Source organism: Engraulis encrasicolus, chromosome 13 (genome assembly GCF_034702125.1).
Source record: "Engraulis encrasicolus isolate BLACKSEA-1 chromosome 13, IST_EnEncr_1.0, whole genome shotgun sequence".
Lineage (NCBI taxonomy): Eukaryota > Metazoa > Chordata > Actinopteri > Clupeiformes > Engraulidae > Engraulis > Engraulis encrasicolus.
In genome coordinates, this window is record NC_085869.1 from 8106386 (window position 1) to 8130340 (window position 23955).

A 23955-nucleotide genomic window follows, 5' to 3' on the forward strand; every position below is an offset into this window, starting at 1 on the left:
ATGAATGGTTTCCATGATATTGTTCTTCGAGTAAACTCATGGAGCTGAGTGTCTGGCAAGAACCAGGTTAGGCTTGCTTGGCTCTTGCCCGACCTGTACTGCCCTACAATTTCAGAACGCAGTATAATTCAAAATGCCAAACTGAGAAAAAAGGCTTTAAAGTTTCCTTTCTGTCCACGCGACTGTGTTGGAGGTAAAGTGGTGATGACACTTCCATATAATACTTTTTTATGGTGAAAATTTATGCACACAAGAAAAAAGCCAAAAAAACAACATTTTCATTACTTTTTAGCTGAAAATCATTATACTGCGCTCTGTTGTGGTATTACTGTCTACACCAAAACCACGGTGTCAATGGAGAAGTGCAGTATAATTCGCATTATACTGCGTTCTTGGCTAGTACGACGTAACCTCCTAAAACCAAAAAGCGCAGTATAATCAGTTTTTTGCGTTTTTTTCCGAAATGGGACCAAGTTGGGCCAAAAAAATTTAACACAAGAAAAAGAAGGTATTTTAAAGCCAATTTCCGGTCTAAACCCATTTTCGACCATTTTCAAGATACTGCGTTCTGATATTGTAGGGCAGTGTACTGCCCTGCAAAGGCAAAATGCAGGAACTACGCCAATGTTGAAACTGAGAAAAATGCCTTCAGAGCCTGCCTTGGTATTAGGTTGGACATTGTATTGCAAATTTGACACAGCAATATCTCTAAAACAGGACTTATTTGGACCACAACGCTTTGTCACAAGATAACGGAGGTGTTATTAAGACCATTTTCAGTCTAAACTCGATTTTGACAAAACATGAAGAAGCTGCACTTTGCCTTTGTAGGGCAGTGTAGTTCCTCGCAGCTTCATGAGCTCCACTACTCCGTGTGTGTTGAGCTCCACCAGGGGGCTCCAGATCTCAAACACACAGAGGTCTGGTAGGAACCAGGCTAAGGTGAGGCCATATCGACAAGCAAACTGGTTCATGGGAATCCAAAAAATAATTTGGCCTAACCTCAGAGATGAACAACTGGGACATTTTTGCGGGAACCAGGGAACCGAGAACTTTTTATTTTTCTACATTTGAAATAAAGATTATTGTAGCTTTTAAACTCAGGGACAAAGTTCCTTTGTAGGTTTGCTGAGATAGAGCCAGCGAAATAGGAGTTTGTTCTTGTCTCCCTAAATAAAATGAGCTTTGTGTGCACTGGACTTGGCTAAATTCAATATCTGATTGTTTCTGTTCTAGTCTAATTTAAATGGTTGCAATGCACAGATAGACAGAAAGGAAACCCTTCAAACGAAATGTCTTGTATATTGTTTCAGACTAAATCAAAGCAATAAACTATCAATTTGTATATAGTAGGCTATAGACTGTCCTACAGTAGCCTACGTGCTGATAATATTTGCATATTTTCCTTAAGTCACAACAACAACACAAACAGTCCTTGTATTTTGTAATGTGATATAAATAAGATGCCTCAGCCCTTATACTGCAGTCGAGATGGAATGCTCAACCGTGCTTTGAACTCTCCAAATTTACTTTTTTTTTCAGTAACAACACAGTAGGCTATGTCAAACTCATTAGATATAGGCCTAGTGGAATAACTGTTGTAACACCTATGTTATACCATGTGCTGGTGTGCTTACATCATTGATTTTCTTGCACTTTTATTTCTGACACCTCTGTTAGCGCTAACTTATAGCACATTACCTCGCTGTCCCATGTTGCAGGACAGTGTGAAATGTAAATAGTGATACATGTGAGGAAATTGACAAATAAATTAAGTGTGAATTAAGAAATAAAAAGGCATAACAGGAACAAGTGTGCAGACTTTGCATTTTATTTTTCAATTTCAAAAACTTTCCTTTTCATTCACATTTACATAAGCAATAAGCTGGCTAACTTTTATGTAATGTCTCAGCAAAACATATTTCAGGTCTATTATGAAAAATAGAATCAGAAAAGAAAAGTCTGTTTATTACATAAGATCCCCGCTAGGGAAAATATAGAGAAAGTAACATCAGATACAAATTGAATTGTAATAATTTAATAATTAATTCAAAAACTAATCAACGAATTCGCTAATCACAAATTCATAGTTTATCCATCAAGACTACATTCTATCTCTGTCTCTTGCTCACAGAACGCTATGGCTTTAAATTACTCCACTGTAAGACCTCATTTCTCTCAGTGCGACCTAGAGGAAAAGGGCACACTGGGCATTGTGTTAGAAGCTGTCTACAAACAAACACAGTGTAATGTAATGAAACTCAAGACTTGTGAGTTTGCGACTAGCTTAAACAAGTGCCCTCCCACCTCCTGCTTGCAGTTAGCACAAACCAATCAGTGCCGGGGCTGGAGCCAGACTACCGGCACGCTCCTCAACCCAACTGAACATGCTCAAGTCTCCCGATGGAGACCCAAAACCACCAACGTCCTCCAACTATCCCAGATGCACAGAGACACACCCAACCAACTCTGACCCAACTATACCCAACGCGCGACAATACCCAACCATCGGGTTGGTGTGGAAGAGGCTTTAGTCACTTGCAAAAAACCTGCTGAATGCCTAAGCCCTTTTTGGGAAGAAGTGCTCTCTGCCTATTAAAACCTAAATATCTCAGCCTCCGAGGCACAAAAAAAAGTTGTGTTTAAAAGCTAGGACCCTCATCTTGCATTAGGATGTGTTCATTCAGCTGTAACACACCCAGATATTTACTACAAAAATCTCAAGAGCCTGAAAGCAGCATATACATGTTGCTCCAGGCGCCAAAGGTCAAACAACGTATACGTAGCATCAGGGTAAAATGGGTTAAGCCAGATCATTTCATTTAATTTCATTTATTGTTTATTTAGCAGGGACAGTGCACAATATAATTGACAATACAGATTATACACAATACAGATTATAGCCACACAGCTAATTTTCAAATGTAGTCCCTGGACAGGAATTGGTGTTAAGCTAAAAAAAAAAAAAAAAAGGATTAAAATGAATAATAATTAGGGCTGGGACATTAACGTGTTAATTTCGATTAATTAATTACGCGATTCGATTAATTAATTCATGCGATTAAAAAAATTAATCGCAGTATAACATAGCTATATAGTTCTGGATTAGACCAGTGGAGGGCAGTAATACGCCTGATGGTGAACAGCCTGCTGAAATTGAGAAGAGTTCTCTCTTTTAAAAATGAATAACAATTTTAGATTAAGCTTATTTATTGTAATTATTCAAAATTCATGTGAAAAAATATATTTTTCACTGTTCTCAAATCAGATACTTGAATGCGATTAAAATGCGATTAATTCGATTAATTAATTTCAAAGCCTATAGATTAATACGATTAAAATTTTTAATCGAGTCCCAGTCCTAATAATAATACAAAAATATGATAACAAAACAAATAATGGGTGCACTATGTGCAAATATAGGCCCACAGTATTACATGGCTAAAAAGGCCTATCTAATTAAAAGAATACACCAAAGAAACAAAAAAAGATATATACTAAAGAAAACGTAAAACACCAAACACAAGATCAATGACTAAAAATGTCCACAGTGTTGCCTTGCTTCTAGCCATTTCTTGAGACCTGATTTAAAACTACTGAGTGTGTTGCGTTGCCTGATACATACAGGGATAGGCCTGTCCCATAGCCCTGTTGTAGATCATTGGTAGCAATACATATTTGAGATTTGATGTTTTCCCATTGTGAAAAAAATAATGACAGCAATATAAGCTATAGCATAAAACACTCCGATTCAGTGCAACTTCCACAGTAGCACTGAAAGAAATGTGAGACAGACCACCCCAAGCATGTGATTACGCCCAGGTCTAAAATACTAAAAAGTTCAGTTCAATAGTGGTGACCTAGTCTGACCAAAGCCCTCTCCACGAGGACATGCACATATATTTTCACACCTAGTCCCCTTTAAGTGAACCAAACTCAGTCCTCTTTAAACAAACCAAAATGTGAACTGACAGCAAAGACAAAGTTCTGTTTTTATGCCTATTGTGAGTGCATTACAAGAAGAACTGGCTGCTGGGGGCGCTGTGGCGCAGCGCGCTAAGACCCCCACATTTGGGCTTGCATGCCCACGGGGACCCCGGTTTGAGTCCGGCCGGCGTCATTTCCCAATCCCACCCCGTCTTTCTCTCCCACTCGCTTCCTGTCGCCATCTTGAACTGTCCTATCAAATAAAGGCATAAAAGCCCCTAAAAAAATACCTTTTTTTAAAAAAAGAACGGGCTGCTCTTTCTGGTCCTGTTATGCTTTTAGGGGCTGTCAGTTTTTTATTTTTGTTCACACGTGGTCTTCTAGAGCTCTCTTGAAGTGATTACACCTAATAACAAGTGAGACCACATCAATTACACCTAGTAACGAGTGAGACCACATCAATTAAGGTCTCACTACTGTTAACTTCTGGGGCCTCTGGGTGTACTTTGGAGCGCTCATATATCAAGTCAAGTCAAGTCAATTCAAGTGTACATTATTGTGAAAAATCTATGTAACAGGGTTAGCACAGAAGTTTGAAATTGCGTTTGACCAGTCTTCAATGTGCAGTTAACTAAAAAGAATAGACATGTACAATAGAAGTCAATGAACAGCATTTGCACATGACAGTTTTTGTTCTCCAGATGAACCAAGCAGAGGTGGAGTGATGTTGCTATGGCATCATCACCAGTGGAGCGCTTGAAAATGTGCAGAAAGTGCTGAGTCACAGGTCTGAGTTCACTTAAATGGCTGAAAGGGACTAAGTGAAAAAACACCCTTAAATTGTTTCTGCATTTCCCCCCTCTATTTTCCTGTAAAATTACTTTTCCATTTAATTTAAACCTAACAGCTTGAAATTGCCCCTTGCCAATGTGGCATTGTATTTGAAAGCTGAGAAGCGTTGCCAGTGTACACATCCTCATGTTCACACCTGGTCCCTTCCAGCCATTTTAGCGAACTCAGACCTGTGACTCAGCATTTTCTGTGCATATGTGAATTGCTCCAAAGTGTACCCAGACCCCTCAGAAGTGAACCGTACTGAGACCTTTATTGAGGCGGTCTCAATACGGTTCGCTTATGAGTCCTGACAAGTTACTCTTGTGACTAGGTGTAACCACCTAAGGAGAGCTGCAGAGCAGTGGCTCCTAACTGGAGTAGTTTTGGGAGCCACAATTTTCCATGGCCATTATGTGGTGACCCAATATTTTGTCATGTCATCGGAATCTTAAAATAATGATCAAAAATATATCCTTGCATTTGATTATATGCATCAGCATTTGCCTTGTACTATGCTGACATACAACATGTTGCTCAACTGTTGGAGTATGAACCATGTTTCAATCTCTCCTCGACTTCAACACAGCATCTTGTTTCAATATGGTGACTGACAACTGGTGACAATCCACTTTTGGGTCCCGACCCACCAATTAAGAAACACTACTTAGGGCCTTTCCAATTACTAATCTCCACCCCTACCCCTTTGCCTTCCTCTTGCCCCTCGTGCTTTCAAATAAAGCAGCAAGGTGTAGGGCTTGAAACGCAACCCCTATGGATTGGGATGCCCCTTCAACAATCACGGAATGACACTCACAGCTGTCACTAATTCCATGCATGGGGATGGAGGGGATGAAAGCCCTTCGCCGAACCCCTACCCATCTGTCTGAACGTGAATCGGGATGCCACTACGCCTACACGTGGACGCGCAAAACGGAGGCAAAGGGGATCGGCGTAGGGCTAAGGGGTGTAATGGGATTCACCATTAGAGGACCGGGTGTGACTGACACACAATAAAAGCCTAGCGGGACCAGAAAGAGCAGCCGCTTCTTTATGTAACACACTCACAGTATGAACAAAAACAGAACTGAGTCCTTGTGCTGTTGGTCCACTTGAGGACTGAGTTTGAATTTGAATCACTTAAAGAGAACTACGTAGGTGAGAAAATACCCTAACACAGTAGCACTTAAAGAGAACTACGTAGGTGAGAAAATACCCTAACACAGTAGCACTGAAAGAGAACTACGTAGGTGAGAAAATACCCTAACACAGTGGCACTGAAAGATAAATATGTAGGTGAGAAAATACCCTAACACAGTAGCATTGAAAGAAATGTCAGAAAGACCACTCCAAACATGCAATGACTAATTTGACCATTTTTTGTTTTTGACCTCCATCCCTAAAATACTAAAAAGTACAACTTAATTGTGGTTATTAACAGTATAGCTTAATTGTGGTTATTAAAAGTATAGCTTAATTGTGGTTACCTAGCCTAAAAAGTGCAGTTTAATTGTGGTTACCTAGCCTAAAAAGTGCATTTTAATTGTGGTTACCTAGCCTAACCTCTCCACGAGGACATGCATATCAAATTATTTCTTCATTTCCCCATTTTTCTGTAAAAATTACTTTTCCATTTAACTTAAGATAAACAGCTTGAAATTGCCCCTTGCCCATGTGTAAGGAATAACGTCCGATGAGGTGTCCCTATATCAAGGAAAATAATGGACGAGGCAGAAGCGTTCTAACAGCCCGACGTTAGCTTCTGCCAAGTCCATTTTCCCTTGATAGCGGAACACCATATTGAACAATAATAACTCTTATCTTGTAGTTCATGGCATGGATCATCTCTACCTGAAAATACAGAAAAAAAAATATTGTTGACATCTTGAAGATACATTTGGCTTCCTTTTGCCGTGGCAGAGGGCTTAATACACATTAACGGCCATCCGGGTACTTTTCTCGTAAATGTGCGTTACGTCCCTTTATGGGGGATATCAAACCGAATGTCTCATTAACTTACATGCTACACCGGCTGGCCTGAATGAACACAGTCCATGCTTTAGCCACGGCTGTTTGGCTATATTATTTGAACAGCCGGCAACACAACACGTTTTCGGCATGTTGAGCGTGAACAACGCTAGTCTACAGGTCCTTGTCTTTCGTTTATTCTTTCCCAACACCACCAATTGACTTGCATTGGCTTTCCCCCCAATGTTTTCCCCCATAAAAGGGCGTAACGCACACGAAACACGTCACACCGTTCATGAGTTCAACACCGTTCATGAGTATACTCACCATTCTGCAGATGTTTAGGCGTTCCCATTGGCTCCCTACGCAGAAGAGAGATGTGAGGGTGTTATTGCATTATATTACACTATCTGACACTTATATTCACAGCTACTTACAGTTATTTACAGGGTATAGTTTACAGTCAGTTATTTACAGGGTACTGGTTACAGCCCCTGGAGCAATGTGAGGTTGGATGCTTTGCTCAGGGGCACCTCAGCCATTCAGTGGAGTAGGAGGTGGAGGAGTGGGATTCGAACCTGCAACTCTGGCTTTATTATGGTCAGCTCACACTTTAGGCAGCCTGATACTACTTCCTGTTTGGTATACATGCCATGTGGACACTGTTCTGTTAAGGTCACATGTAATATTTAATTCTTATCAATGCATCTTTAGGAAAACCACCTACAGTCGGTCCCCCTACAATGCACACCCTTTACCGAGGTAATGCCACGTCATCCACCTCGGTACGTACCGGGCCTAGCTGCAGTGTACCCAAACAACCGCCGGGTGGCACTTGGGAGCGCTCGCTATACTTGGGAGCGCTTGCTGTACTTGGGAGCGCTCGCTATACGCTTTACCACATACACATACACATACACATACACACACACACTCTCGCTCTCTTTCTCTCTCTCACTCTCTCTCTCTCTTGTTCATATCAGATAACCATAGCACAGAGTGGTGAAGAAGCGCAAATGTGTTGGCAACATTTATTACCATATGGAATATTTTAGACGATGTTGACGGCATATTAATATGCTCATATTCACCAGCACGCACCGATTCAGCGGATAACGACATGCCTAATTAAATTGTGTGAGAACACCTCCAGGAAGTAGGAAGAGTCATAAAAAGAATAAATAGCCTAATGAATTTTCTTTTCATTTTTTTAATGATGATCGGATGAATTGCCATTAATGTGCAAGCTCTATGTGTAGACCTAAATTGAGTGTAGCCACAAGCCCCTATACCGATTCTCGCATCGCAAGATTTGAAACGTCTAATATTGCAACTTCAAACTTGTTTTCTGGATGTGGATACTTTTTTCGTTTGGTAAAAATTACGGAGAGTGCAAAAGGGGGCCTAAACCTCACCGCAGTAACCTACAGCGCCGCGTTTGAGCGTTTAAGCGTTGGCTATTTATCTTACATCGCCAACAGCTGGGGCGATAACCTAACCTACACTTCCATAATGAATTTAATGTTGTCACATTGGCAAAAATTAGCAAGCGATTGATATTGCTGTTTTCGTGCTCAAATTAAGTGTAAGCAACTGGTTATGTGGGACAGGCGCACACGTGCGGAACTCTGGTAGCCATAACCAACAGAACAGATGTCACGTGTCAGATGTCACATCCCCACCTGCATTTTTTGCTGTTTGCTATGACTAATCAATGCACCGAGTGTAGTGTAGGCCTATGCCATTATAAATTATGCCCAAAAAGTATGCCTATGCCAAAACATTTTTAAACTAAACAATGTCTGCGCAGCCAGGGATTCTCTCTCTCTCTCTCTCTCTCTCTCTCTCTCTCTCTCTCTCTCTCTCTCTCTCTCTCACACACACACACCCGCGTGTTCATATAGGCCTAGGCTAGGAGAGGACGTTAATTTGAAATAGGTCAACTGCAAGGGACTACTAATTTGTGACTTGACGTGATGTGTGAATAATTACGCTATGCAACAGGCATATTTAGCCGCCCATTGAAAGGCGCGTAGGCTACTCAGTCATTTTTGTGCTCATCGTATTGTGGTAGCCTGAATGTGACTGTCGTGCCGAAAAGCGAGTCCCTGCCAGAACAAGAGTGCCCTCATTGAAACCAATGTCATTTTTTGAGAGAAAGATATACTCATTTTTGCAGAATGAATTACATAATATATGAACTAAAATATGCTTATGAAATATTACTCGTCCTCCACTTAATAGGCCTATGAGCTATTTGACTGAAACCGCAACATTTGTTATGACAATTAGGCCTATTCGATTCCTTTATGGAAATAATAGCCTACTGAAATTGTAACCAGCTCTTTGTAGCCTAATTCTTCCAGAAGGAATGCAGATGCTTTATGGATATGCTTTCCATCCATGCACTCTCCGTGCAGGGGTGGTGGAAAGACATCAAACGTGCCATCACCATCCCCCCGGACCCACGAAACCCACTGCGCTCCGAAGTTGAATTCCTTTTACTACTTTATTGCTATGTGTGCATAAAGCGCATGTTCGATTTGCTGTAATAGGCTACGACCAGTAGCCTCGACGTGTCTGTCTTTTCTTTTCCTTCTTTCAACATTTAGTAGGCTAACATATGTTTAAGCCTAAAAATATAATAAATAAATAGAAATAATTTGGTATCCATGTCTGGTTAGCGTCTGGGCATTTGTGGTCTTTACCTGGTTCTCCGCACCATCTTATGACAATGTTGAACAATGTTGAACAAAAAAAACGGATGCACACACGTCATACCCACTCTTTTATTACCTCATATTGTTTTTATTGTATTGATTTTTAATTCTGTGTATAAATAAATAAACGTAGGCTAAACTTGAAATTTGAGTAAGAGTGTAAATTTATTTTACAAGTAGGCCTACAGAGTTTTAGTAGACAATGCCTACACAGCAGCCTTTACAAGTTGCCTAATGTAGGCTACACTGCAGATAAAGACAGCAGAAAACATCCTTTCTGCCCGGCTTAACCAGAAATTACGTCCCTTTCGCTGTGTCTCCTGCGACTCGGCCTGTTGTTTGTGCAGTAGTGCGCTGTTTCCTTTCACCTACCAGTGGGCTCACCACCTAGATCGATGATTTGGTCGATGACTGTATCCAGGTGACTGGACACTTAAAAGACTTTGTAAGGATTTATTTTTAGGCATAGCCTACTTAGATTTTTTTGAATGCCGCCTTTGTCCTGAGTGAATTCTGAATCAAGACCAGACTGCGTTGCTGCCACCCTTTTTGAGTCACTAGCCAACTGCCCTTTTTGCACCATGGGATTTACAGTATGGACACGGGAGTAAGGACATTGAAGTAGGCTAGGCTAGGCCTACACCTGGACACTTAAAGGACTTTGTAAGGATTTATTTTTAGGCATAGTTTGATTTTTTGAACGCCTTTTTATTGATCTATGTTTTTATTGCTATTTGTAACATCACAACAAATAAACATTCAAACTTCTGAAACAATATCCATACTCTGCCTTGTATCTCTCGTGTGTGTGTGTGTGTGTGTGTGTGTGTGTGTGTGTGCGCACTCGTGAAAAAACCTCTTGGCCGCAAACTGTTAAACTCACACGGCTTGGAGGGGCGCTTACATAAATGTCAACTGACTACAGTCTTCAACTGTGTTACGCTATGAATGTTTGTCTGTGGGGGAGGGGGTGATTAAACCCCCACACGCACACAAAAGAGCTCGTGGTGTGACAGGTTATCCAGCCTCCGAAGAAGGAGTCATAGTTCACAAGTGTTCACAAGCACTAATAATAATAATAATAATAAAAAAAAACCCGTCTTCAACCTAGGCCTAGTCTGTATCCTGAGGATATCCGTTCCTGACATGAATGCAGAATAATAAAAACAAAACACCGTCGACTGGCGGTCTTGTTTAGGGCTCACGCGTGTGTTATTATTAAATGCCCAATGTTACGTGCAACAGAATGCTGGTGTTACGGGACACACTTAATTACAATGGTGTTCCTGTCTGATTGACTCGGTTTTTATTGTCTTTACCGCTCACACTTGTGTTATTATCAAATGCCCTATCAAATGCCCAATGCTAATAGTGGGGTCGTAGGCATGTTCATTTTTTCTCAGTCATTTCAAATTTGTGTTAAAGTTTGGTTTTCACTCCCAAGTTGAAGTTTAGGGTCTATAGAACAATTTGGGTTCGAGTGTCGAACACACAGATAACAAAATGGCCTGCGGGGGGCGCTCTAAAATATATAAACTGCTATAACTTTTTATTAGTTTAACCAAATTTAACATATGAGGTATGCATGGATTCAGCATTAAGAGGGGGAGCTGTTGAGCTAAGTATTTGGTTACCAGATTAAAGACACACTATGTCATAAACACACTTTTAGCCCATGGACAGCAAAATTCAGGGTTTTTTTAAGATAAAGGGTGGAAATGCCCTCCAAGTTGCAATGAAACATCATTTATTGTTACAAGTTATTGTAAATTAAGCCTGGTATATCATTCAACTTGATTTGTTCAGAATATCCCTGAAGCACAAAGATACCTAGGATACCTATACGCAAATATGGCTGCATAAAGCCTATGTGATATTTAGGACCCAACTTGCAACTTTGAGTTTATGAATTTAGGATCACGAGTATCAACTTTTTTCGATGAAGCCATATTCTATTCACACATAAAATCACAAAAAAACGTTATATCTGGAAGAAAATAAATCAATAATAATAATAATAATAATAAGACTGCATTTCCGGAGAGACAATGCTATTGGTATGCTTGCGGATTATGCACACACACACACAGAAACACGAGGGAAAGAGATAGAGGTGTGTGTGTGTGTGTGTGTGTGTGTGTGTGTGTGTGTGTGTGTGTGTGTGTGTGTGTGTGTGTGTGTGTGTGTGTGTCTGTGCGAGAGAGAGAGAGAGATGTGTGTGTGTGTGTGTGTGTGTGTGTGTGTGTGTGTGTGTGTGTGTGTGTGTGTGTGTGTGTGTGTGTGTGTGCGTGTATGGAGATGCTTCAGGTGCCTTTCAGCAATGGGTGGGTAGGGAGATGGGTGGGATTCGAACCTGCAACCCTCTGACAGACCAACACCCTACCCAGTAGGCCACTGCCACTTACTGACAGCAGAGGTCTAAAGTTCTACTAGGCTGCATGTGTGTGTGTGTATGACTGAAGATTCTAAAGGTGACAGTTTGGCAGTCAATAGCTGAGTAATATGTGCAGCCTTATTTTTACGCTGTCATATCTCCAAAACTTTTGCAAGTTGTCAGATGATATTGACACACAAATGGCACAAACCTGCTCTTCATGTCAAAGCTGAGACCACTTTTCTTGACCAAATGGTTCAGTCAAAAAATGGACATATTCAGGCTTATGCGCTGAGCTGTTCACACATTTTTTGTGAGGGGAATGGGGTCACATCATAGGGATTTTAAAACTGCTCTCTTTGAAACATTTTTAAGAGTTGGCTTATTCACACAGTTTGTATTCAGAGCCAATACCTCTCTGACAATGCCTTTACCAGTTGGTACCTAGTTAAAACCCCAGGACAGGTCACCTCTCACTCTAACTGGCACAGATTGTGGCATCATCATCTTGACCATTCTACCATTCTTTTCAATGAGGGGGGAAACAGAGAGAAAACTAAGGAAAAAGAAGTCTGGTGAATGAATGAAAGGGGGTAGGCCAGCGAAAAATATACTCCACCCTGAGCCCTTTTCAAGCCATTTGTTTTGGCACGCGAACCGTGTCTCTATCTCGAACGCTGCAACGATTCAAAGCCGCCGTACTAATGAATGGCGATTCCCATATGATTCAAGATTCAAGATTCAAGATTCAAGATTAGTTTATTACGTCTTATTATAGGTTTGAAGCCTATAAAGAGTAAGAATTGTTGTGTTTTTCTTGTGTCCTCAAAAAGATTTTGAAAAAAATATAAAAAAAAAAAAAAAAAGGGGGGGGGGGTTGGAAAAAAGTGCAAATAAAGTGCATTGTTGTCTTCAGCATGAATTCAGTAATCTAACTGCTTGGTGGAAGAAACTTTGGAGTCTGGTAGTGTGAGACTTCAGGCTTCTGTACCGTTTCCCAGATGGCAATATGGTAAACAGTTCATGGTTGGGGTGACTAGGATCAGCCAAGATCTTTTTTGCCTTCCTGATGCTCCTTCCCTCGAACCCTCTGAAGAGCTCTCCTGTTGGCTTGAGAGCAGTTCCCATACCATGCAATAATGGTCCCTGTCAGAATGCTCTCAATGGTGCCTCTGTAAAACGACCTCAGGATCTTGGGTCTCATCCCAAACTTTCTCAATCGTCTGAGGTGGTACAGACGTTGCTGGCTTTTTTTTTACAATGCGCTGTGTGTGACTGTCCCAGGTGAGGTCCTCTGAGATGGTAACGCCAAGGAATTTAAAGTCTCTCACCCTCTCCACTGTCTCACTGTTGATGTTAATGGTTTCAAACTGGTGTTCTTTCCTCCTGAAGTCAACTATTAATTATTTTGTCTTGGACACATTCAGAGACAAGTTGTTTCCTCTACACCACTCCATGAGGTTGTTTATCTCTTTCCTGTAGGCTGTTTCATCATTGTTTGTGATTAAACCGATAACAGTGGTATCATCTGCAAACTTGATGATGGTGTTGTTGTTGTGTATAGCCACACAGTCATGCGTATATAGAGAGTAGAGGAGAGGGCTCAGAACGCAACCTTGCGGAGCTCCCGTGCTGATGGTCAAGGAGGATGATGTGATGGAGCCCATTCTCACCACCTGTTTCCGTGCTGAGAGGAAGTCTAGTATCCAGCTGCAAAGGCCACTGTGAATTCCTAGACTCCGGAGTTTGTCGTCGAGTATGCTGGGGACAATGGTGTTAAAGGCTGAGCTGTAGTCCGAGGTGAATGGAAAAATGTAGAATAATAATAACTGTTGATGAACAATTAATATGCTTTCCCGCAAGCATACTAAATAAACTGTTGTTGGAGAACAATTAGTATGCTTGTTGTGGTCAAGCAGAGGCCTTTGGCAAGCATACTAAATAATACTATAGGACTATTTCATACATGGTAGACACAATCATCTGCTCTGGGAACTGTCCATTTGTTACCAGCGTAGTTGACAGGAATGAAAACCGTTCTTATTATCTGCATTTGCCAGAAATGCCTGCCAATCTGGTAACAAATGAACAGTTCCCAGATTTGGACTACACTACCAAAGCAATGCAGTTGCCAAAGATGTTTTCCAACTAGAGGTGAAGTGCAGCTGTACTAGTACTTGTACAAATAGACCTGTCAGATCTCGGTGCAAGTGCATGAAGGCAGAGTTAAAGTGCACACGTCTGTGTAAGTGCACATACAATTTCTAAGACTGACCACTGACTGTTTTTGCATCTGTTCTCTGTCATAGTTATTGTAGAGTGGAGTATTGGAATAAATGTTAGCCCTATGGTCTTCTGTTTACTTTTTGAATGCAGGAAAAAATGATGTTCCCCATAATATTTATCATCATCATCATCATTATTACTATTATTATTATTATTATTGATTTACTTTCTTCCAGATATTAAGTTTTTAAGTTGTGAATAAAATGATGGTTTGATTGAAAAAAAGCTGGTACTCATGATCCTAAATTACCAAACTCGAAGTTGCAAGTTTAAATATCACATAGGCATTATGCAGCTATATTTGTGTATTATGTATCCTAAGTATCTGTGTGCTTCAGGGATATTCTGAACAAATCAAGTTAAGTGATAACCCAGGCTTTATTTATAATAAATTGTAACAATAAATTATGTTTCATTGCAACTTGGAGGCCATTTCCACCCTTTATCTTAAAAAAGCCCGGATTTAGCTGTCCATTGGCTAAAAGTGTGTTTATTACATAGTGTGTCTTTAATCTGGTAACCAACTATTTAGCCCACCGGTTTCTCCTCTTCATGCTGAATCCATACATACCTCATATGTTAAATTTGGTTTAACTAATCAAAAGTTATAGCTGTTTATATATTTTAGAGCGCCCCCCGCAGGCCATTTTGTTATCTGTGTGTTTGACACTCGAACTCAAATTGTTCTATAGACCCTAAACTTCAACTTGGAAGTGAAAACCAAACTTTAACATCAATTTGAAATGACTGAGCCTATTACGACCCCACTATAAATAAAACATGCAATTTGCTGACTGTATTTCTACTACTACTAAAACTGGGGGATGGACAAGCACGGAAGCACAAACAGACGCACAAACACAGGCAGACGCTTGGAGGGGCGCTTACATAGATGTCAACTGACTACAGTCTTCAACTGTGTGACGCTATGAATGTTTGTCTGTGGGGGAGGGGGTGATTAAACCCCCACACGCACACAAAAGAGCTCTCTCTCTCTCTCTCTCTCTCCCCCCAACAACACAAGAGGTAATATTCGCATTGGACGCACTTTTTTAATCCCTCACAATGTGTATGCTTGGTTGCCATATTAAAATCAGGTTTTAAGAAGAGCACACACAATCGAATCGAATTAACACAATCGAAAGTAGCCTATAGCCAAATATTTTAATTAAATTCGGGCGGTTGGTTGAATCATTCAAATAGCCTAATTAAAAATAGCCTATATAGTAGCCTATATAGGCCTACCACCAACAAAAAATATGAAATAATGAAAACAAATTATACTCTGTAGCCGCCTTAACAATAGAAGTAATTAGGCCTATTAATGAATTCGTTTGCCAAAAAAATTAGGCCTAAGCAAAAAAAAAAAAGAATTTCCCACGGCACTAGTGTGCCACGGCACAGTGGTTGGGAAACACTTATCATACGACTGCTGTGTTTTTAAAAAAGAAAAGGCAGTGCACAGCCTTTTGTGACACGTCGTGGTGTGACAGGTTATCCAGCCTCCAAAGAAGGAGTCATAGTTCACAAGTGTTCACAAGCACTAATAATAATAATAAAAAAACCTGTCTTCAACCTATTAGGCTGAGGTCCTGAGGATACCCGTTCCTGACCTGAATAATGCCGAAATAAGTTAGGGACGGATTGGGAGACGGTGAATGAAAGACAGAAAAAAGTCGAGTTTAAATTCACATGGTGGTCTTGTTTAGGGCGCACACTTCTGTTATTATCAAATGCCCAATGTTACGTGCAACAGAATGTCGCCGCCAAATTTAAAATTCGATCTCTCTCATGCTGGCGTTACGGGACACACTTAATTACAATGGTGTTCCTGTCTGATTGACTCGGTTTTAATTGTCTTTACCGCTCACACTTGTGTTATTATCAAATGCCCTATCAAATGCCCAATGCTAAATAAAACATGCAATTTGCTGACTGTATTTCTACTACTACTAAAACTGGGGGACGGACAAGCACGGAAGCACAAACAGACCACAAACACAGGCAGACGCTGCTCTGCAAAAGCGGTGCTATACTGCCCCCCGCATTCCGAATGGCCACAGGGTGTAATGATCATGGTACGCTGCCACGGCACGGCACGGTAATGAGCAGATTGAAGTTACACCATCTGTATGTCACAAGCATGATGTGTCAACACTATAATATAATGCATAATAATAATAATAATAATAATAATAAAAAATAATAAAGGTTATTTCAGTATTTATAATAAAAGCTTAGAACTATTGGCAAGGCCCTAAATAACTGCTGATGTACAAGTTGATTTCTGTTAGAAAATCATGTGTTATTATGAATATGTATCAACTCCGTAAGAGTCAACAAGATTTTATTACGGAGTTGACATTTAAAACCTTATGGAGTTGACAAATTCACGAAAAACTACTTAATATGCGGATATGATCATCTTTTCAAACGTAGAAACAGAAGGCTGAAGGGTGATAAGGTAAACATGTTAATTTGTTAAAAATTGATTTTTCACCTGGAGCCTGTATTTTATGGCTAAAAACTACACATCTTTATCTACATGAATATATAACCATGATCAATGTATTCTGCATTTTCAAAATCAGGTTTTCAAAACCCATTTTGTCCCATCTCTCAAGAATCTCGCATCAACATTGTGCAATTTTGCCAAGCCCCATGACATGAACCTGACGCTTGTGACTATTGACTTGTATGCACGCGACAACGGCAGCGTTAACATTGTTCATGTCAGCAGTATTGTTTTTAAAGTTTTAATGGCTATCAACAGCCAGTCAATTCGTTTTTAATCTCTGAAACACCTTCAATAGGCCTAGCGGCTGAAGATGAAAGGGAGAGAAGTTTATTCTAAGTCTATGGGAGATGAAGACAAGCTTTGGTAACGCTCTACTTTACGGTACAGTTACCATATGTAATTACTGTGTACTCTCTGGATAACAACAGGGTAACAGAGAGAAGTTACATAAAAGGGGGTAATTACAAAGTAAATGCCATTAATTGGGTAACAACAGGGTAACAGAGAGAAGTTTGATGATTAGATGATTAGGAAATACGCAGTAGTTTCATAGTAGGCCTAAATCTTGAGATATGTGTATTACATTTTGTAATTTGTAATTACCCCCTTTTAAGCCGTTAGATACCATGTAATTTCTGCCTGTTACCCTGTTGTTACGCAGAAAGTACACAGTAAATACTGTACCGTAAAGTAAAGCGTTACCCAGGCTTTTCTCGCACACACGCTGTTTTGAAGGCGTCTGCCTGTTGCAAGATCATTTCGAGTGACAGTTCATTTTGCTTCTTGAACAAAGAGTCGACACCAATTTCACTTTCTAATAATTCAGTTTCATTTTGATTCTAAATAGTTTAATAATTGTATGCTGAAATAAAAAATAATAATACGGAAGTTGTATACCAACATTTCTAGTCTGAAATTTAATTTCCTATTTGAAAGATGGACTACTACATACTGTAGGCTATGGCTATTACATACATAAAGTCATTGTTTTATTACAAAACCTGTGCTGCTGCTTTTTTTGTTTTTCAAGTACCAAAAAAAGTACAGCTAAAGAACCGGGACTGCTATAAACGTTTTGGCACCGGTATCGAATAAAACCCTTTCGATACCCAACCCTACTTATAGCGCATGGTTGGTGTGTACTCGCATACAGTGAACAAAATACATTTAATTATTAACATTGGTTTAAAAAATGCTCATCAATTTGTGCACGTTTACCTTCAACATTAGGTCACTTCCATCTGAGGATCTTATAGAGCTACCTGGGGATCCCTTATCTAAAACAACAGGGTTAATATCATAATGCGAGTTAGAAACCACTTTGTATGGCACATTCTTTAACATTACAGTACAAAAACAACAACATATCATATCAGTGGAATCAGCAGCAAAAAGTAGGGCCTCACTTGTGTCTACACCAGTCAATGGTACTTTACTTGTAGAGAGTTACTTGTGCACAATCCCTTGTGCTGAACAAAAAGATTACGTATTTTTGGAAAAAAGGTTCGCACACTCCTTTGGATTTTTTTCTTCTTTAAGTTATTTGTCTTCTTTTTATTCATTCATTCAATGGCAATGACGTTTCGACGCTTCCTCAGATTCTGGAATCTATGAATATATTGAATCTGAGGAAGACTGAGAGGTCGAAACGTCATTGTCATTGAATGAATGAATAAAAAGAAGAAAAAATAACTTAAAGAAGAAAAAAATCCAAAGGAGTGTGCGAACCTTTTTTCAAAGCGACTAATGCCCCACCACCTTGACTAACGAAAATTCGGAAACACTGCTGTTACAGGTGGAACAGTTGGAGATGGGGCTAGTAAAGCATGAAATTGAATGGTGAAAAGTCTGTACAACTTCGGTTTTAAATATTTCCATTAAAAACTGCTGAAATGTTATTTCTGTTAGGGTAAAATAGCTTTTAGGCAGCAAAAGTTCAAATAAAAAAATATAACACCTAAGCTTTTTTAACTACACGCTATGTCTTCTGCTTGAACAACTGATATTTAGGTACGGTGTACATAACATACGTACGTGTAATTATACATGTCAAATGTGTGTACAAAACGCATCAAGTAGAAATACCCCAAACATCTGAAATATCTTGCACTGAGTAGCACAAAGTATCAAAGACATTTAGGGTACCAAAACATTTCACATACATATTTTTTGCAATAATTGTAAGGTTATCTTCCACACACCGCGCTCTTCCGTCTTGTTGGTGCGTCTCTGAAGTAATCTAGTAGTAGGAAATGGATCGCACTCAATTTTTCTTCTTTCTTGTTGGCTTTTTTCAATAATTGTAAGGCCAAGGCGACAAGACGTGTCGCTTTTTAACAGGGAGAACTGGAGATTTCTGTTTCAATATTTCTTTTAGTTTGTTTCACTCCCATGTGCAGAACTTACCAAAGCACAGCATCTCTTTCTTTTTGGCCAAGAAGATCCCCAAAGCCGGAGCAATGAGCAGCAGTGGTGTGAGGCCGCCAGCAATGACTCCGATTGGAGGGCCAGAGCCGGGGCCGCAATCCTCATCTACAACTTTTCCCTCTACAAATGTCAGAAACATGACTGTTGTTATTATTCTCATTGTTATTAATGATAAATAAGTTTATATTTATTATATATATTATATATCAAGTCTGATGAAGAGCGACTAGCTCGAAAGCGCTCACTTCAAAATTTTTAAAAAAAGGCAACACGGGAGCAGTGTGCGGACATTCATCTTTGTTTCTATATATTATATAAAATATATTTGTTGCTATTGTTATCATAATATATGGTATCATTAGCCATACCACTACTGATAATAATAATAATAATAATAATAATAATAATAATAATAATAATAATAGGAAGAAGAAGAAGAAGAAGAAGAAGAAGAAGAAGAAGAAGAAGAAACACTTAATGTATGTAAAATTAACTGTAAAATCATGTGAGACGCATAGCCCATAAAGATAGCGTCACCTGTTTTCCACTCAGCTAATGGGTCCGTCCAGGGTCCTGTGTTCCACCTTACATCTATACATGTTTATTTCCACCTTCTCCGCTAGGAAGGTCACTCTGATCTGGTGGGTTCCATCTCCATTAGGCAAGACATCATCTTGATGCCCTTCCTTCTCGGGCCAATCATTCTTCAGAATGCTGATCTTGATGTCCTTCGGGTAGAAGCCTGTGGCCAGACATGTCAACAGGTATCTACCATGAGGTCTCCCGTTTTTGGCAAAAAGATATACATTTGGGCGACCTGGCAAACAAAAATATGTAATTCCTGTCATTATTATAAAACTTAAATCCTGCCAATTGAACAAAAACAATAACACTGTTGATACTGAAACAACATACGATATTTTTGGCTTTCTACAAGATCATTCTCTCCATATTTTTGGAACTTGTCCAGCCACTCCACACACTCCTTCTCCAGGTAGCCCTTGGTGTACTGGTTCAGGATCGGCACGTCGTCCCACTTCTGTTTGGTCTGTTGAGCAGCATTGACTGGTGCCACCCACTGCATTGTATCATCGTCAAAGGAAAGGAAATCACTGCCATCGTAACTGTATTCATCAACACCCTTGACAAACTGTAAAGAACCATCTGCCATTTTGTCAGCCTCACAGCCATGTCTCCACATCAGGGAATGGATATCTGAGGAAGAACATGAGAGATTAGAGCAAATGTAATGCAATTTATTTTATTCAAATGGTTGCAGCTTATGGCCATGTTCTTCTTCATCTACTAAGATCAAGTGATGGCTTGATATTATGTATGTTGGCTTTTTTTTATGAGGTACATTGTTCCCCTGCTACCTCACAGACGTTCTCATTTGCTCGTGTTATTCATTATATTATACTACACTTCACTGACGATTATGAAGATTTAGGTACAGAGACAATAATGAAGCAACATCTCTGCATTTGTGCTGTTCAGTACACTTCACTATCACATTTTACAGTATGTCTGAAATGTTACATAAATGTCACCTGTGGTAGAACACAATGACATTTTCCCTTTTATTTTTCAGAATAAAATGAAATAAATATCCCACCAGGAACTTTTGACATTTACCACTTGTGTTTTGCCTCATGCGCTCCATCAGGATGTTGACGTTGACTTTGAACCACTGCTCTTTACTCTTGCGTGATTGGGTGCCCTTCTCCCAGTAGTCTGCGGGAAGCTTTGCTTTCATCCAATCCTGTTGAGGAATCTTGACCTTCTGTTTGCTGTTGTAGTAGTCAATCTTTCTGTCGTCTAGCAAACCCATGGCAGTGAACTCAAAGATGCCAGGAGCATTGACGGCCTGTGACAGGGCTGTGTACACATAGTAGAGGGAGTGCCTTTCTGGCCCCACATCAGCTTTGAAGAGAAAAGTGAAAAAAATAACAGCTTAGCTACTGTAATATTATATTAAAATGTGTATGTCATGGGGTTTCATATTCTTATAATATATACAGGGCTCTACATGAGCAATGTCCGTTTGGCTGGTAGAAAAGACCAATTTACTTTACAAACCACTTTGACCCATTAGGGACTGAGTAGGAAGATTAACATCTACAGTATTAGTCATTTTAGCGGGTGATGAAAAAGTTTAATTTAGGGACCTGAATAAACACACACACACACACACACACACACACACACACACACACACACACACACACACACACACACACACACACACTATAATGGTACAACTTCGGAACAGTGAGTAACCACAGCACAGTGACAAATACCAAGCAAATGTTGAACCTCCACATGATAGGCTAGGCCACTGTTGGTCATCTCTGCTGTGGCAGTAACAACATACATTAAATAGGCCTATGGTAAAATAATACAAATTGTTCACTTTCTTAGTGTTGACAGTAGCTTCGTTATTCTTTAGGCTTTTAGAATTCAAGCTAACATACCAGAAATATTTCTGATAGCAGTTAAGACGATGTTTACTTTTTTGTTATTGACAGTTGTCTATTTGATTCAATATAAAACACTTTGATAAACATTAATTACTAGTCACACTTATCAATCGGACTATAAGTAGGCCTAGTAGGCCTAGTGCTAATTCCAATGATACTATAGGCTACAAGTCAGTGGCTAATTAAGAACAGAGGTGTCAAAAGTAAAAGTAAAAGTAAAAGTAAAAAAAGGAACACAATTTCCTTCCAACACAGTTAACTTATTTGAATAACCAGTAGACCTGTGTACTTGTGATCGGCTACCTTTGCGCTGGTCGGATCAAATTTGTGGGGGGTTCTTGTTAGGTTTTAGTGTTTTCCCAGTAACAACACACAGTCTATCCACTACATTAGGTACAATGGGGTAAATTGTGTAACAGCTATGTAATATCATGGGCTAGTGTTGTAGGCCTACTTACACCACAAATTTACTTTTACTTTCACTTTTGACACCTGATTAAGAGTAGCCTATTTGATGAATGCAGGGTAGAATACAATTCTTCAAAATAACAATAGGCCTGGCCTACACAGTCACAGTCTTGTCTTGTCACAGTCACAGTCTTGAGTCTATCGACTCGTTTAATGCAGATGTAGCACTACGCGCTCTTAATAGCTGCCATGGCTATACGGTGGTGTTTCCATATTGAAGCAATACCGTTATTTCAGACCCTTGTCCGCTACAAACAGAACACAAAATCGGACGACAACAAGGGGGTTCCGCTCTAGACAAATGACAGGGCTGCGGTGCCTACTCCATCTGGCGTGCCGTTTACGCACAGACAAGCCGCACAACACAGATGATGGGCAATGTTTAAAACCACACTGACATGTTTAATACTTGAGCCGAAAAGGAACTAAGACCTAACAAGGTCAAGAACACTTCGTAGGGGCGTATGGCCTACACACCGACTGTTGCCGAAGAGTTCTAGGCGATTCTGCGGAAGTCACCTGGAAAGGCAACATCTTCGAATGAATTATTTGCCAAAAAATAACGCATAGGCCTAGTTCCTCGGCTAAAAGTACACATTGAGTGTCACATTTGTAATCTTGCCTACCGACATCGTTTTGCGATGCGGGGTGTTTGATAAGTTTCGCTTTCGCTTTGCTCCGCTGGCGTTTACCTTTTTTTTCTTTCCTTTTTTTTTTAAAGAATTCTTACCCAAACATGCCAGGAGAAATGTGGATATCGTGAAAAGACTCAGAGTTACACGATACATCCTGAGCAATGTTGATCTGTTCTCTAGTCTGATAAACCAGACTAAATGTGGATGTCTAATTTAGTCTGGCCTCGATCCATAATACATCCGAAGATTGTTGATGAGAACAACCTTCCCTCAAAACCCTGCCCACTTTGATTCAAAACACATTTTTGCATTGTAATTGGTTTGCCAGATTCATGGCATTCTGGCTTCATTGAATCATTATGCGAGGCCAGACCCACCCGTAGACAAAACATTTTGCCGTCCAGCGGGTGGCGCTGGTTCACCAGGCTATCTGTTCTCCACACTTTGGCTCGAAATTGAGGACTTTCACCGTCCGCGTAAATGCGGCTCTTGGCCTCGCCGATCGCAGGAAACCTGTTTTCAAGTTGTACAGAGCGCAGTGTCTGGTGGAAAAGCATCAGCCAATGGTCGTCTACCAAGAGAAGCCATCAATTGTTACTGTGTGAAATGTAGGCTGGAGGTTTGGTTGCGAAACTTTAACGCGTAAAATAGCACAGCCACAGACCTATAAGGTGGGACAGCCATGTGAAATACGTGAGATTTTTTTTAAATTTATTTTTATTTTTTGCCATGCCTGCGTTTAAAACGGAAAGGCTGGTGGGGGAAATGGAATCGAAATTCTATTTAGCTTAATTGCACCCAGCAAGCAAGCAAACAAAACAAGCAATCAAATACATAAATTACGAATTTACTTCGTTCACCTATAGTAGCATTTTGACATTTTACAGTCATCTAGTCCAGATGTTCAGATGTCTGTTGTGTTTTTTTAGAAGCAATTTCCTGCATTCTAATCAATTTTAGGGCAAGGAATGGCAAATTCCATCTCACTCACTCCCTCAGATTTGAGATGTTAAGATGACAAAATTAATGTCACATGGCCACACATGTGATGCTATGCTGAGATTACTACCCATCAGTCATGACTGAAAGCCCAAAAGCGTAATTTTAAATGCCGAATCCACCAAATGAAACAAATAAAAAACAAAAAAAATAAACAAAAAAAATAAATAAAATAAAACAAAACAAAACAAAACAAATCAAAACAAAACAAAACAAAACAAAACAAAACAAAACAAATAAAACAGTAGGTCGGCCTACACATAACACAGTCATGTTTGTAGCAACCAAAATCAAGGGTAGCAACTCAAGGACTCAAATAATT

General features: G+C 39.8%; 1 protein-coding gene across 1 annotated transcript; it reads right to left on the minus strand.

Moving 5' to 3' along the window:
- Positions 1–1829: 1829 nt before the first annotated feature.
- LOC134460647 (class I histocompatibility antigen, F10 alpha chain-like) lies at positions 1830–22805 on the minus strand. Its single transcript, XM_063213004.1, has 8 exons — positions 22730–22805; positions 20687–20974; positions 19967–20266; positions 19589–19868; positions 19031–19171; positions 17843–17901; positions 7054–7088; positions 1830–6609 (listed from the first exon to the last, which is right to left on the minus strand). Exons 1-4 carry the CDS (start codon positions 22785–22787, stop codon positions 19600–19602), a joined length of 915 nt encoding a protein of 304 aa, XP_063069074.1. The 5' UTR covers positions 22788–22805; the 3' UTR covers positions 1830–6609; positions 7054–7088; positions 17843–17901; positions 19031–19171; positions 19589–19599.
- Between the last annotated feature and the right edge of the window lie 1150 nt (positions 22806–23955).